Below are 13,298 nucleotides of genomic sequence, written 5' to 3'. Positions count from 1 at the left end.
TTAAGTGCAAAACGACTAAATTTAATGCTGCATGTCACACGAAGAATCCACTGACTCTTGATGAATATTTGTAACATTTTAAATTCATTTTAGATATACAAAACAATACCTTTTTATGATGAATCATTGTCATTTATTTGTTTTTTCTGTCATTATCATTCTCTTGATTTAAGTACATCTGCATATTAAAAAAACCCCTCCAAAAATCAACTATAAAAAATACATACATTGAAAGATGAAATTTATCTCAACTAAACATCTTATGCAACAAATTGTAAAAGCACTGTATATCTTTTTTACTAAGATAATATACGTATGTGTCAATGAGAATGAGCAGAAGTCCTATTTTACAGTGTTTTGAATCCCAGTGGCGGATCCAAAAAAATCTTCAACGGTAGCGTTGCAACCCACGTTTGTACCTTTTGCGCTCCAAACTGGGGTGGGTTTGAAGACCCCAAAATTGCAAAAAAATGTTCCAAATATTCAACCAAGGGAGGGTCCACACTCGTACCTCTATGAAGATCCGCCAATGAACTCCGGTCATTTTATATACACCTCCAATCCAGGTCCCAGGTCATAGTACAATTTTGTATATTCCACGATAAACTAATTATAATAACAGTCCCGTAGTTACACAATTCCCGGAGAATATTATCAACGCTTGACGAGAATTGAAACGTCATTCCGACTTTTCCGGAAAAAGGCCGCGTGCTGTTTCTGGCCACAATTGTATAATTAGATTATGTTTACAAACACCGATACTTACGATGGAAAGATTAAAGTTCGTTACTTCCATGAGTTTTTAATCAGGTATGTACTTGTCCACTTTACACCGTCAGAGGAGTCGACCAGCAAGGCCATTTTTTTTTTAAATTGGTTTACGGATTTCAAAATTTTCAAATCCGTTCGGAGGAGGTAAAAAAAAAAAAAGGTTCACATGACAAAATGTTAAGTAATAAAAATGAACTTGGTATCATTTAATAACTTTTAAAGTGATGACTTATAAACGATGCTGATTGGTTGAAAAATTCGTTTGATTTCTCTGTCAAAATTTCGTTCGGAGTTCATCTGCACTAAGCACGCGGGACTACTTTTCTCTGGAATGCGTCTTCCCCGTTCTAATTTTAGCGGTATTTATAGAACGGGATTTTCCACACAAGCATTATATATAACGAAATACATTTGTTTGATTTTTGTTTTTCATTGCTATCAAAAATTAACACAACTAAAGATATGAATAAAATACAAATTAATTTAAAGAAACAACATACATAGGCGATGACGAGGCAGAATAGTCAATTTGATGACGTAGACCACTTACTGGTAGAAGTAGACAGATTACACGAGTTCCCGGTATGAATCGTCTGGTTTACGAGATCGATAACATGACGGAGCAAGTGGCGACTTCTGATCTGGTAAATATCAATGAAATTGAACTGCGTTGTATGGGGCTCAGTCAACGAGTGCGTTTTGAACGTTTTCCTCGATATTGAAATGGAGCCGAATTGCATTCCACCGTTCCAACGACACAACCAGTGTTCAACGTCTCCTCCAACACGATGCAGCATAAATCCAGTTACCACTTGTTATGTTCCTTTATATTTGATTCAGCTTTTAACCATTGCACCTTTAATTTGGCGTATAATCCATTTAAATCTGCACAGTAACTGTTCCTGACCTGAACGCACAGCCATGCCGTTTTGTTTTTGTTTTCATTCTTGTCTATATGTATTCCTACGCGCCATTTCAGAAACGTTAATTCAAGCTTTTTGATGGGAGAAACTATTTGTTTTTCTATCTTAAAAACATAATTAAATGATAAGAAATAAAACTTATAATTCTTTGTTTGATGCATGTGTAACGTGCACCCCAGCCGAGCGGTATATTTTCTGCAGGCACGTACCTGATTACACTCAGGATCTCTGGATTTTATATTCCAACAAATGATTTAAAAAGAAACTGTTACTTCACAGTTTGAATCAATGGCCAAAATCAATGAATTTATGTGCTATAGGCTAGATCTATTTACTAAATCAATATATTTACGGTGATTCTATAAATCAATTAACCCTCCGGAAGTCTATTGACATATAAAAACTTGTACCACTGGTACAGCCCAAATGACCCCGACACTTGGTCCTGACACTTTGTCGATAGCTGTACCTCTGGTCCTCTACTCGTGGGAACCAACGTTGTTCACTTGGCCCTGACCACTTGTACACCTATGTCTATCGACCTACCACCGTGTCCCTTAACCCTGCCAGTTGGCTTACCAGTGTACCTAGCCTTTGGGTTTGGTCACCTGGTCCACCGCGACCAAGAGGTCTCTTGCCCGTAGGTGTTTCCAGTTCACTTTGTCACCGGGGTACAAACTTATTCAGTTTTTATTGCCGAGTGACAAAGTTACAGTGGCTAACCTACGGACGCAACCTATATCTTGAGACTTATTCAGCCCCTTATGTGAATAGCTTATTCAGCTATTCACCAAACCCTAAAGCTCTTTATTTTATTGTGTTACTTACTTTGCTTCGATCTGTCGCCTTCGACTGCAATTGCAAGAGTGTTGTTTCCACAGCTTTCAGTCGTATTTATACTGCCCGGGCGACTTAGACTCGTCCAACCCAAGGGTAGTCAGGTCAAATAGACTCCCGTGCCCGATTTCAATTCATTAAACCAAACCCGATTCATTACACTACCCACCTTTCCAGGTTCATACGTCCCGTATGAAATGTGACCAACAAAAATAAACATTTTTTTTTTCTTTTTCTTTTATCTTCTACTTACAAGTAAAGGGTATCATGTAAATAACAAAGCGAATCATTTAAACATGATGCACAGAAACTGGACTACTTTATCTAAGTAATCGTTGATCATTTAACATTGTTCTCATAATAATCAAATTAACTTTTTCTTCTCCACCTTCTTCATTGTCTTGCCACCCTCTACCCATCTGGTGGTAATCACTGTGCTTTCAGTATAATACAGAGGATCTGTCTGGCACTGAGCGTCCTTGTATTTCTCCAGCTTACTATCACCCATGTCCGGCAAGAGGTCATCGGATATGCTCTTATCTGGCACTGTTGCTGTCACCAATTCCCTGTGGGGCGTGTGTATCGGCATTGGTCGAGTAGGCTTCCTCACCACCCTGCCAATCTCTACTATTTTACCAGCCTCTTCTCTAAGTGATCGTTTGATGGACGGTCCTGGTTCATGGTCAACATCTTCCTTCTCGTGTTCATCTGCCACTACAGGAAGTACCTCCACCAAGCTCCCAGGATCCTGACCTAACCAAGATTCTTCATCTGAATCCACATTGCCTAGGTCTTCACTGTCAATACCACCGTCCATCTGTTCTCTATCATCAACGAGATCAGGTTTCCTTTTCATGTGTCTCTTGATATTTCTCGATGTCAGGGAACTGAAGTTACAGTGGTCACAGTAAATCAATGCCTTGCTGCAACTTGTTATGTGTTTGGCCATTTCTTCATCCGTATAAAACCTCAAAGGACACAATGGACACTTTCGACCTTTCCTCACTGTAGTCTTGGTTTTTGGCATATCTACAAAAATCACACAAAATATAATTGTAGTTTTAAATTTTGATTTACAAAGTTATATTGGATACCAAAACAAAACAACAAGAGGACAGTAATTATATCGTGTAATCTGACATCCATTTCGGTGGACGTCTTGATCTTTTTGCGGCCATGTTTTCCTTTTCTCTATGCTCTAGCTCTAACCCTTCATCCTGAATGCCCCTTTCTACTTGTACCTCTGGAAGTAAATCTTCCACAATCTTATCATTATCTCATGACTTCGAATGATATCTAAGCCCAGAATTCCATCTGGCTGGATGTCGGAAATCAGAGCCGTAAGTTCAATTCGTTTTGTACCCAATTCTATCTGAAGGTCTAATTTCCCTTGAAGTTCCATTTGAGTTCCATCTGCAGTGAACACTTTCATCTTAGTCTCTTTAATTTCATAGCAGCTGTGATCTTTAATTTTGTCGTAAAGTTGTTTGGACAGCATGGATACTGTTGCCCCTGTGTCTATCAAGAACTTTGTCTGAATGTCATTTATCGCAACATTCACAAACATCCCTGATTCCCCTGTGCAGGATCCTAATCTACCTGTCATTTGGTTACTTTTAGCTTTTTGAAAATTTGATGAATTCTCTCTTTTTGTTGACCCATGAGTTTCCCCGATGCTCTTGGTATTTTCTGGGCAGTTTTTCTGATAATGACCCTTCTTATGACAAGCATAGCACTCGATTTCCTCTAATTTTCTTCGTCTTTTGAATGGTGTTTCGTTGACCTTCTCTCGGAATTCGGACTTAGGAATAGAACTTTTGCTTAAGAATTCAATTTCCTTACTCAATGTCCCAATATTCTTTTCCATTTTTTCCATCCAATTCCTAAGGTCCTTGTCTATAGTGCTGTGGCCCTGGCCCTCTTGTTCAATGACTTGGCGTTGATGACCCATGGTACTGTGTTTATTTTCTGCCTTCAAATATGCTTCAAGTTCTACTGCATGCCTAGTGGCATCATTTAGATTCTGAGGACGCGCCTGTTTTATCCTTATTCGCATATCTGAATCTGGCAATGCATCAAGAAACTGTTCCATGGCCAGTGTTTCTTTTACCTCCGTTGGAGCCCTAGGATAAGCTAAATTCGTCAATCTTCTAACAGATTGTCCAAGCTCAGGTATCGTTTCTGTCGCCCGTTTTCTACGATCTCGTAATTGCACTCTATACAATTCAGTTTGATTCGGCGGGGCAAAACGTTCCTCAAGTGCCTGTACTAAATACCGATAATCATTACTGTCACCAGGCAAATCACCGAGAACACTCTGTGCTTGACCCCGTAGTGAAGCTGCAAGGAATAGCCCATTTTCATCTTCTGTCCACTCGTTCAATTTAGATACGGTCCTAAAATGCGTATAATAGTCAATCCAGGGACCAGATCCGTCATAGGTAGCAGGTTTCACTTCACGTCTGCTCTTATATCCCCTTGACTCACTATGTCCTCTTTCATTATCAATAATACGCCTTGGACGTCTTTCGGTTATATATTGCCCATTGGCTGAACTTGGTCCGATATTACTCAATCCAAGCATGTCACCAAATTGCGGTCCGGTTCGTCTGTGTCTCTCCGGGTCTAATCTAAATTGAACACTACTTTGTGGCTCATTAACTCTTAAATAATTTGCCACCGGGGAATCAGAAGTCCACGTACTTGGTCTCTGTCCTGTAACTATCCCTGAGTCAGGCAAACTTTGTACTTGGGGACGCGGAGTCGAATGAATCATACTTTCTGTTTGTCTAATACTACTTTCTAATTTCTTTATTTCGTCCTGAAGGACAGTGATTTCTCGATCTACGTCCCTATTAGCCATAATTCAAAACAAACACAAAAAGTTTTCTTTCTTTAATAATAACTTTTCTCTAAATACCAGAGATCCCACCGCTGCCACCAAAATTATGTAACGTGCACCCCAGCCGAGCGGTATATTTTCTGCAGGCACGTACCTGATTACACTCAGGATCTCTGGATTTTATATTCCAACAAATGATTTAAAAAGAAACTGTTACTTCACAGTTTGAATCAATGGCCAAAATCAATGAATTTATGTGCTATAGGCTAGATCTATTTACTAAATCAATATATTTACGGTGATTCTATAAATCAATTAACCCTCCGGAAGTCTATTGACATATAAAAACTTGTACCACTGGTACAGCCCAAATGACCCCGACACTTGGTCCTGACACTTTGTCGATAGCTGTACCTCTGGTCCTCTACTCGTGGGAACCAACGTTGTTCACTTGGCCCTGACCACTTGTACACCTATGTCTATCGACCTACCACCGTGTCCCTTAACCCTGCCAGTTGGCTTACCAGTGTACCTAGCCTTTGGGTTTGGTCACCTGGTCCACCGCGACCAAGAGGTCTCTTGCCCGTAGGTGTTTCCAGTTCACTTTGTCACCGGGGTACAAACTTATTCAGTTTTTATTGCCGAGTGACAAAGTTACAGTGGCTAACCTACGGACGCAACCTATATCTTGAGACTTATTCAGCCCCTTATGTGAATAGCTTATTCAGCTATTCACCAAACCCTAAAGCTCTTTATTTTATTGTGTTACTTACTTTGCTTCGATCTGTCGCCTTCGACTGCAATTGCAAGAGTGTTGTTTCCACAGCTTTCAGTCGTATTTATACTGCCCGGGCGACTTAGACTCGTCCAACCCAAGGGTAGTCAGGTCAAATAGACTCCCGTGCCCGATTTCAATTCATTAAACCAAACCCGATTCATTACACATGTATCAAACGAAACATTGGACGGAAAACTTTTTCATCAATGCGCCTACGCGCATTGATGAAGTTTGCCGTCCAATGTTTCGTTTGATACATGCATCAAACAAAGAATTATAAGTTTCATTTCTTAATTGAGGTCAATGTTTTATTATCAACTTCAATATTCTGTTCACTGTCAACTTAAGACGGTGGTATATAGCGACTATTGTGCACTATGGCAACAATGCTGTTTCCTTCAAAAGTGTTATTTGTTTATTAAATTAACTTTCTATCATTATCAATTGTTCATTGTTTACTGTTTAGTTATGTAAATCCCAAAATAAAAGAACCACATCGTTTTTCCATTCAAAAGATGGCATCCATGACGTATAAAGGGACGCACTAATCACCGGAAGTACTAAAATCCTGACTGATCTTACCAAGCTTATATTTTGTCTAAAAATTTACTTTTAAGTTTTAAAGTCTTATTTATGAAGTCAAGTAAAGTTATAAATAAAATTCATGAACCCTATAAACATTTATTAAAAAATTCTACCAACTATCTATTTTGTATTGCTTGTAGGAGTTATGAGATTGATCACTGTTCGTTATCTTCACCTTGCATTCATACTTTTTTTATTCACGTTTGGATCTGACAAGCATTTCCCTATGTTTATTTGAGTAAGACTTATTAAAAACATGCAAGCAATTCCTATATTCACGTAATAACATTTTACAGTGTTCATCAAACCATGGTTTATCCCCCTTATATTTATTTCATGTTTTCCTTTTCTGGTCATCCTGGGTGCCTCTGGATTTTACTTCGAATACATCAGCGTGGGGCAATACACATTCATTGATAATTTCACAAAATTCTTCTATACAGCTAGTAACATCATGTAAATTTGTAAAAGGAACATCTAACCTACGCTGTAATGCACCATGTTTTTTTTATTTAAATCATTCAACACAAGTTGAGTGTTATTTTCTTTCCACTTGATCGATTTACAAAGAGTCCTACCTGTACCTTGCACATGTACCTGTTCACGGTCCGATGAAAAAATCAATACGTTAGATAATTTAAAACATATAGGTGAGTGGTCAGAAAATATATTGAATTTGCCCGACGAATAGTCAGTAATGCTATCAAAATCATTGCTTTCCGCTAAAACATAATCTATTAAGTTATTTTCCATTGAACAGAAAAAAGTAGCATTACCGACACTATCATCTACATGCCTAGCATTCCATGACAGAATGTTAAGGTCACTCTCCACGCACCCCTATGTACTGGTACATGTACGGTTTACCTGCACGCTACGATTGTCTTCGTGTCGCGGATCACTGCGGATAACTGTAGCTGGCATGGCACTACTGGTCGTCCGCTGGACATTGCATAATTCCGGAGTGTGAGTGTTCGGACATGGCTGAACGGGCGCGGATCTGGTAACATCACTATACGATCTACTGCACGGTATGTCCATTGGTTCCTGATGTAGAGCGTCATCGTGTGTCGCTTGGTATAGTTTTCCATCAACGTAGAGTTTATACCTCACTAGTTTGGTCCTCCGCCCGGATTCTTTCAACCGTTTTTGAACTGAATAAAGTTTTTTCCTACGCTCCTCGATTTCAACAGGATATTGTTCGTGGATACCATAGGGCTTTCCCTTAAGTTTGTAGGCATTCTTTTTCACATTTACGAGATCATTGTGGTAAAGAAATCTCGCAACTATTAGACGGTTTTTTGTGTGATGTGGAGATTCTCTAAGCAGTGTTTATGAGAGCGAGTACGGAATGAAAACCCGTTAGAAAGTACATAATTTAGTCTCTGGATAAATGCGTAACATATATTCAGACAGAGAGTATCATTTACTGTGATATAATGAATAATCCAGATTTAATTGTTGCGCTCTCAGATAATACACTTTGTAGAATCTCTACCAAATTAAGTTTTTCATAACAGTGATATTTCATTGCTTTTTTTTATTTATTTTTTTTGGTAGGGTACAAAAATTTCAAAATGTAAATTAAATGTTAAATTGACTTTCTAAACACCGGAAAGCTGCATCATATAGAATATTTGACAATAAAGTTTCCGAGTTGAATTCGTATTACTGCGGAATACAATCATTCATTGTCTCTTGGGGGACGCCTAGTTCGTGGCCGAGGTCCCCCTGCGGAAAATATGCCTCCCAATCTTCTCTCCTCAGTGTCCACATTACGTGAACCGAACACCTTACCTGTAATCATAAAGGTAACGTATGCATTAATATAAGTCCATTAATCACAACGCTCACCTGATCTACCTGATAAAACACAGATGAGAGAGATAGAGAAAATATAGATTTAGGACAAAGTACTGTCCAAGCAAAAAACCTTAGATCTCCACTGCACAAGTATATACTACACAGGTCTCAGGGGGCATTCATATCATTTCCACAAACTGTAATTTAACCTCTGGTATGTCCGTTGGTCCGTGTTTGCCCAACTCTTAACTTTTTTCATTATAGGAGTTATGAGATTTATCACAAAGGCACCTGGTGTGTGGATAGCTTGTATAGATCTTATGTACATACTCCCCTTCTAGAAAGAAATTATATTTATACAGAACCAAATAATTTATCCAAAATATGTTTGCGCCTCGCGTTACGTGATTGGCTCTTCAATCTTCCGAGCAATGAACGAAAATATACGAAAGAGCTACTTTAAAAATTGTCAAAGGCGCATGATTTTAAAAACAAAAATGACTAATAGAAATATCAACTCAGAATATTTAATGGTAAAAAGCTAGTTTTGATACATGTGTTTATAGGATTACTTATTTGAAGACGATAACCAATCGAAATTACTTAAGCTGAAATGCTTATCTAGAGTATATTTTAGAGGACGCAAGTGCAAGCCAATCAGATAACGCGACACACAAAGTGATGTCACAACTTCCTGTAAGGCTGTCAATGGACGTAAATGCTCGGATACAATAAAAAAAAAAGGGGGGGCAGAATATATACGACAAATAAAACGGATCCGGATGATATGGGATTTAGATGAAAGACATAAGTAGAACTACATTAGCCTAACGAGATATTTGCAGAAATTCCTTCGATAAAGTTGGTTTATATCCCGTGAATCAGTCTCGAAGCAGGTAGCCCCCTGTTTGTTTGCATAATGTGTTGCACACCTTTACAGATATTAGTATCTCACAATTGGTCATCTCAAAGGTTTACAGAAGGTACAAACTGACTATTCAGAACGACACATGAATGTGATCGGTGGGAAAATAACATATTTTGGATAAATTATTGGTTCTGTATAAAAAACATTTCATTCTAGAAGGAGGGTATGTACATTAGATCTATACAAGCTATCCACACTTCAGGTGCCTGTGATTGATCACTGTTCGTTATTTTCACCTTTTTATGCACACCTCTTGAAAAGATTTTATGGAATTTCAACAGGTGAATCGTTGGAGCTTTACAATAGGCCAACCCTTGCCCATGGAAGTTACCATTCATAAATAGTTTCCTTTATACTACATATTCATGCTTGAATATTTTTTTTTTCAAATTATTATTGTATTATACATCTTTATTTCCTTGGTTATGGTCCCAAACTTTGCCCGATACTTGTACAGATGGAAGTATGGTTTCAGTAGAATTGAATCTACACTACATTAGACTGGGACGTAAGACGATATAAAATATTTTTAATGTTGCTTGATAACCATTTAACTAATTATCTGGCCCATCGTTGTTGCAGTGTAATTGACAAAATGTATCATTGTGATTACTTCGAAAATATGTTGAAAATTGAAAAATCTAAAGTTTCATTCTGTTGTAGCCCAAAGAAAGCCCCAGTGGGGTCATGGTTTAAGTAAACGTGAATCTACAATGCACATTGATATATACTTTTATTTTACGAGACAAATATTGTAGCTATAATTTCTTGTGTTGAAGGTTTATAAGATCACACACACACATCGTCCTCGTTCCGAAGAAGCTTTTACACATTTTTAAAACTATATTCCGATGAATAACTTTTTAATAAATCCCTTTTGTGATCCCCTTAGTCCAAGGTTTCATGATTTTTACCAATTACCAAATTATTATACATTGACAAATTCTACCCATATGATGATTGGATTTATAGAAAGGTTTAAAACTGATAAACTTAGTATCAAAGTTGGTTGAAATGGGCCCGATGTCGTCATCAGAAATGAAAAATATGAATAGGTGACAACAATAACAACGACGAGGAAGGTGACAACAATAACAACGACGAGGAAGAACTTTGACCAAAAAAGCTCACGTGTGTCTTGAACTAAAGTTACCATGTATTAATTTTTGTTTTAGATAGTCTGGTTTCACTTACTTTCCAGTTGCTCGTTCTGAAGAGGACTGGCACGAACCACACAGAAAGCTAACATCAGCACAACTAACACAACTATAACAGGTTTCATTTTCATCTTTCCAGATTGATTTTTTTTTTATTGTGAAAAGACGTGTGCTTATGTTTTTATATCAATCCTCACGTGTGACAAATCACGCTGTGGTGACTAATGATCAGAATAAGTGAATCTTGTGATACAGTACAACAGCCTATAACACAATACCAGGTCTTTTTCTACAATTAACATGCATGCCTCTCTAGATAAGAAATTCATCGGGAAATAGGAAATGATTAAGGTATTACGTCGTTCGACCGAGATCATACACAAGTCACGTGATGAGTATTACATTATAAGGTGTGTGTACGAGAGACTAAGTGCATCATGTTTAATACATGTGTAACGTGTTAGGGTTCGAAGATTTGGATGAGTCCCTATACTTACTGATATTGATCTTAAACAAATGATTAGGAAATATACGAGTCAATATATACAGATATGTGCAAGATTTCCTATCTTTATAAAAACAAATGTACGAGTCAATATATACAGATATGTGCAAGATTTCCTATCTTTATCATAAAGAGACTATAGATCTGGATGTGACAGATCCGGGAGTACGGGAGATGTGTCCTTATACCGGACAGATCCCTTTTGTCGAAGGACTGATCAAACAAAATAAAATAAACACCAGGTGAACGTTCCCACCTTTAAAAGCTTCCCTACTAGTATACTAGACACCGTATACTGTTAGTTTCTTTATTCACCGTACCTTCGATAACTCCTTGCCAGCGTCTACTTCAGAATGACACTGTCTCTCGCAAAACAGCCGTATTTATACTACCCGGCATTCGTTATGCCTTGGGTCATATCGTATTGTCCTACGATAAAGTCCGGATCACATCAGCTCTATTTATAGATAATAATACATCCCGTGCCCGATCCCAATTCGTCACATTACCCACGCCTCTATTTCACATGCGTCCGCGCATGAAACGAAAACTTGGGTATCATCAACAAAAACATTTAATGAGAAGAAAACATGAAAATGTAGACCAATGATGAGTAATGTAAAAATGAACATGATGTGAAATAGATATGCCTTATCCATAATCCTATATGCTTAACAATAGTTCAAAACAGTACATATGTGTAACTCTTTGTTACTGTGTTCTTGGACTAAAGTCATATACAATTTATATGTCAAAACACACTTCACTCTCGGTGATTTTCTTTATGCTTCGTCCATTTTCAAGATACTTTGTGATAGTAACCTCCTTCATCCTTTTCTTGGTACCTTCAGTCTGGGTGTACTGATGTATCATCATACGACCTTCTGTCTGAGTTCCGATGGACACCCCTGTTGAAACAGATCGAACTTCTGTTCTGTTCATCACCTTTCTTGATGTGTGCACAGGGCTAGGTTTACAAGCCTTCGTATGTCTTGCCCCATCTCTGGTAGACTCTCTGAAGCTCTTTGCTTTCTTTCTCTGAGCTGAGTCCGATACAGCTCTGTCTGGTTCAGTGGTGAAAATCTATCCTGCAAAGCTTTAACCAACTTTGCATAGTTCTGTCTTTCTCCCTTGGGCTGATTACCAAGTACACCTTGTGCCAGGCCTCTAAGAGAGGAAGCTAAATATAGACCCTTCTCTGTCTCGGTCCACTCATTAAGTAAACTAACTGATTCAAAATGAGACAGATAGTCATTCCACTGGCTAGATCCGTCATATGTTGCAGGCTTAACAAAGTTTCTATGCTTTGACCCAGCCTGAACATGGTTTCCATCCGTTTCCGGATGCATACCTCGGTTGTATGCAGGATGCAATCTTATTGGCGGGGAATCGTTAGATATATTCCTATCAGCATTCCCGCACATATCCCTACTAATTGCATCCACAGCATTATGTCTTGTATCCGGGGTACTTGTCACATGTCTCGATCTAGAGACACCGGATACATCCCCAAGCTGTTGACGGAGACCTAAGGACCTAAGAGATTCATCTATCTCCCTAGATAGGCAAACAATTTGATGATCTATGTAAGACAGATCGGCACGTAACCCAGACATTTTATCATACAAAAATTAACTAATCAGATGAATAAAAAAAAATCACGAATAGGACCCAAACCAAATCCCTCTGAGCTGCCACCAATTTTGTAACGTGTTAGGGTTCGAAGATTTGGATGAGTCCCTATACTTATTGATATTGATCTTAAACAAATGATTAGGAAATATACGAGTCAATATATACAGATATGTGCAAGATTTCCTATCTTTATAAAAACAAATGTACGAGTCAATATATACAGATATGTGCAAGATTTCCTATCTTTATCATAAAGAGACTATAGATCTGGATGTGACAGATCCGGGAGTACGGGAGATGTGTCCTTATACCAAACAGATCCCTTTTGTCGAAGGACTGATCAAACAAAATAAAATAAACACCAGGTGAACGTTCCCACCTTTAAAAGCTTCCCTACTAGTATACTAGACACCGTATACTGTTAGTTTCTTTATTCACCGTACCTTCGATAACTCCTTGCCAACGTCTACTTCAGAATGACACTGTCTCTCGCAAAACAGCCGTATTTATACTACCCGGCATTCGTTATGCCTT

General features: G+C 38.2%; 1 protein-coding gene and 1 long non-coding RNA gene across 2 annotated transcripts; both read right to left on the bottom strand.

Moving 5' to 3' along the window:
• Window positions 1-2,895: 2,895 nt before the first annotated feature.
• Window positions 2,896-3,747, bottom strand: LOC130051549 (uncharacterized). The gene is made up of 2 exons (XM_056153566.1): window positions 3,741-3,747; window positions 2,896-3,560 (listed from the first exon to the last, which is right to left on the bottom strand). Exons 1-2 carry the CDS (start codon window positions 3,745-3,747, stop codon window positions 2,896-2,898), a joined length of 672 nt encoding a protein of 223 aa, XP_056009541.1.
• A 4,519-nt stretch (window positions 3,748-8,266) lies between these two features.
• Window positions 8,267-10,954, bottom strand: LOC125681918 (uncharacterized). The gene is made up of 2 exons (XR_007372360.2): window positions 10,662-10,954; window positions 8,267-8,533 (listed from the first exon to the last, which is right to left on the bottom strand). It is a non-coding gene; the product is annotated as an uncharacterized LOC125681918 (long non-coding RNA).
• Window positions 10,955-13,298: the final 2,344 nt, after the last annotated feature.

The sequence above is a fragment of the Ostrea edulis genome, chromosome 2, assembly GCF_947568905.1.
Source record: "Ostrea edulis chromosome 2, xbOstEdul1.1, whole genome shotgun sequence".
NCBI lineage: Eukaryota > Metazoa > Mollusca > Bivalvia > Ostreida > Ostreidae > Ostrea > Ostrea edulis.
Note: the sequence above shows the minus strand (reverse complement) of the source record. Positions and strands in the feature narration are given on the sequence as shown.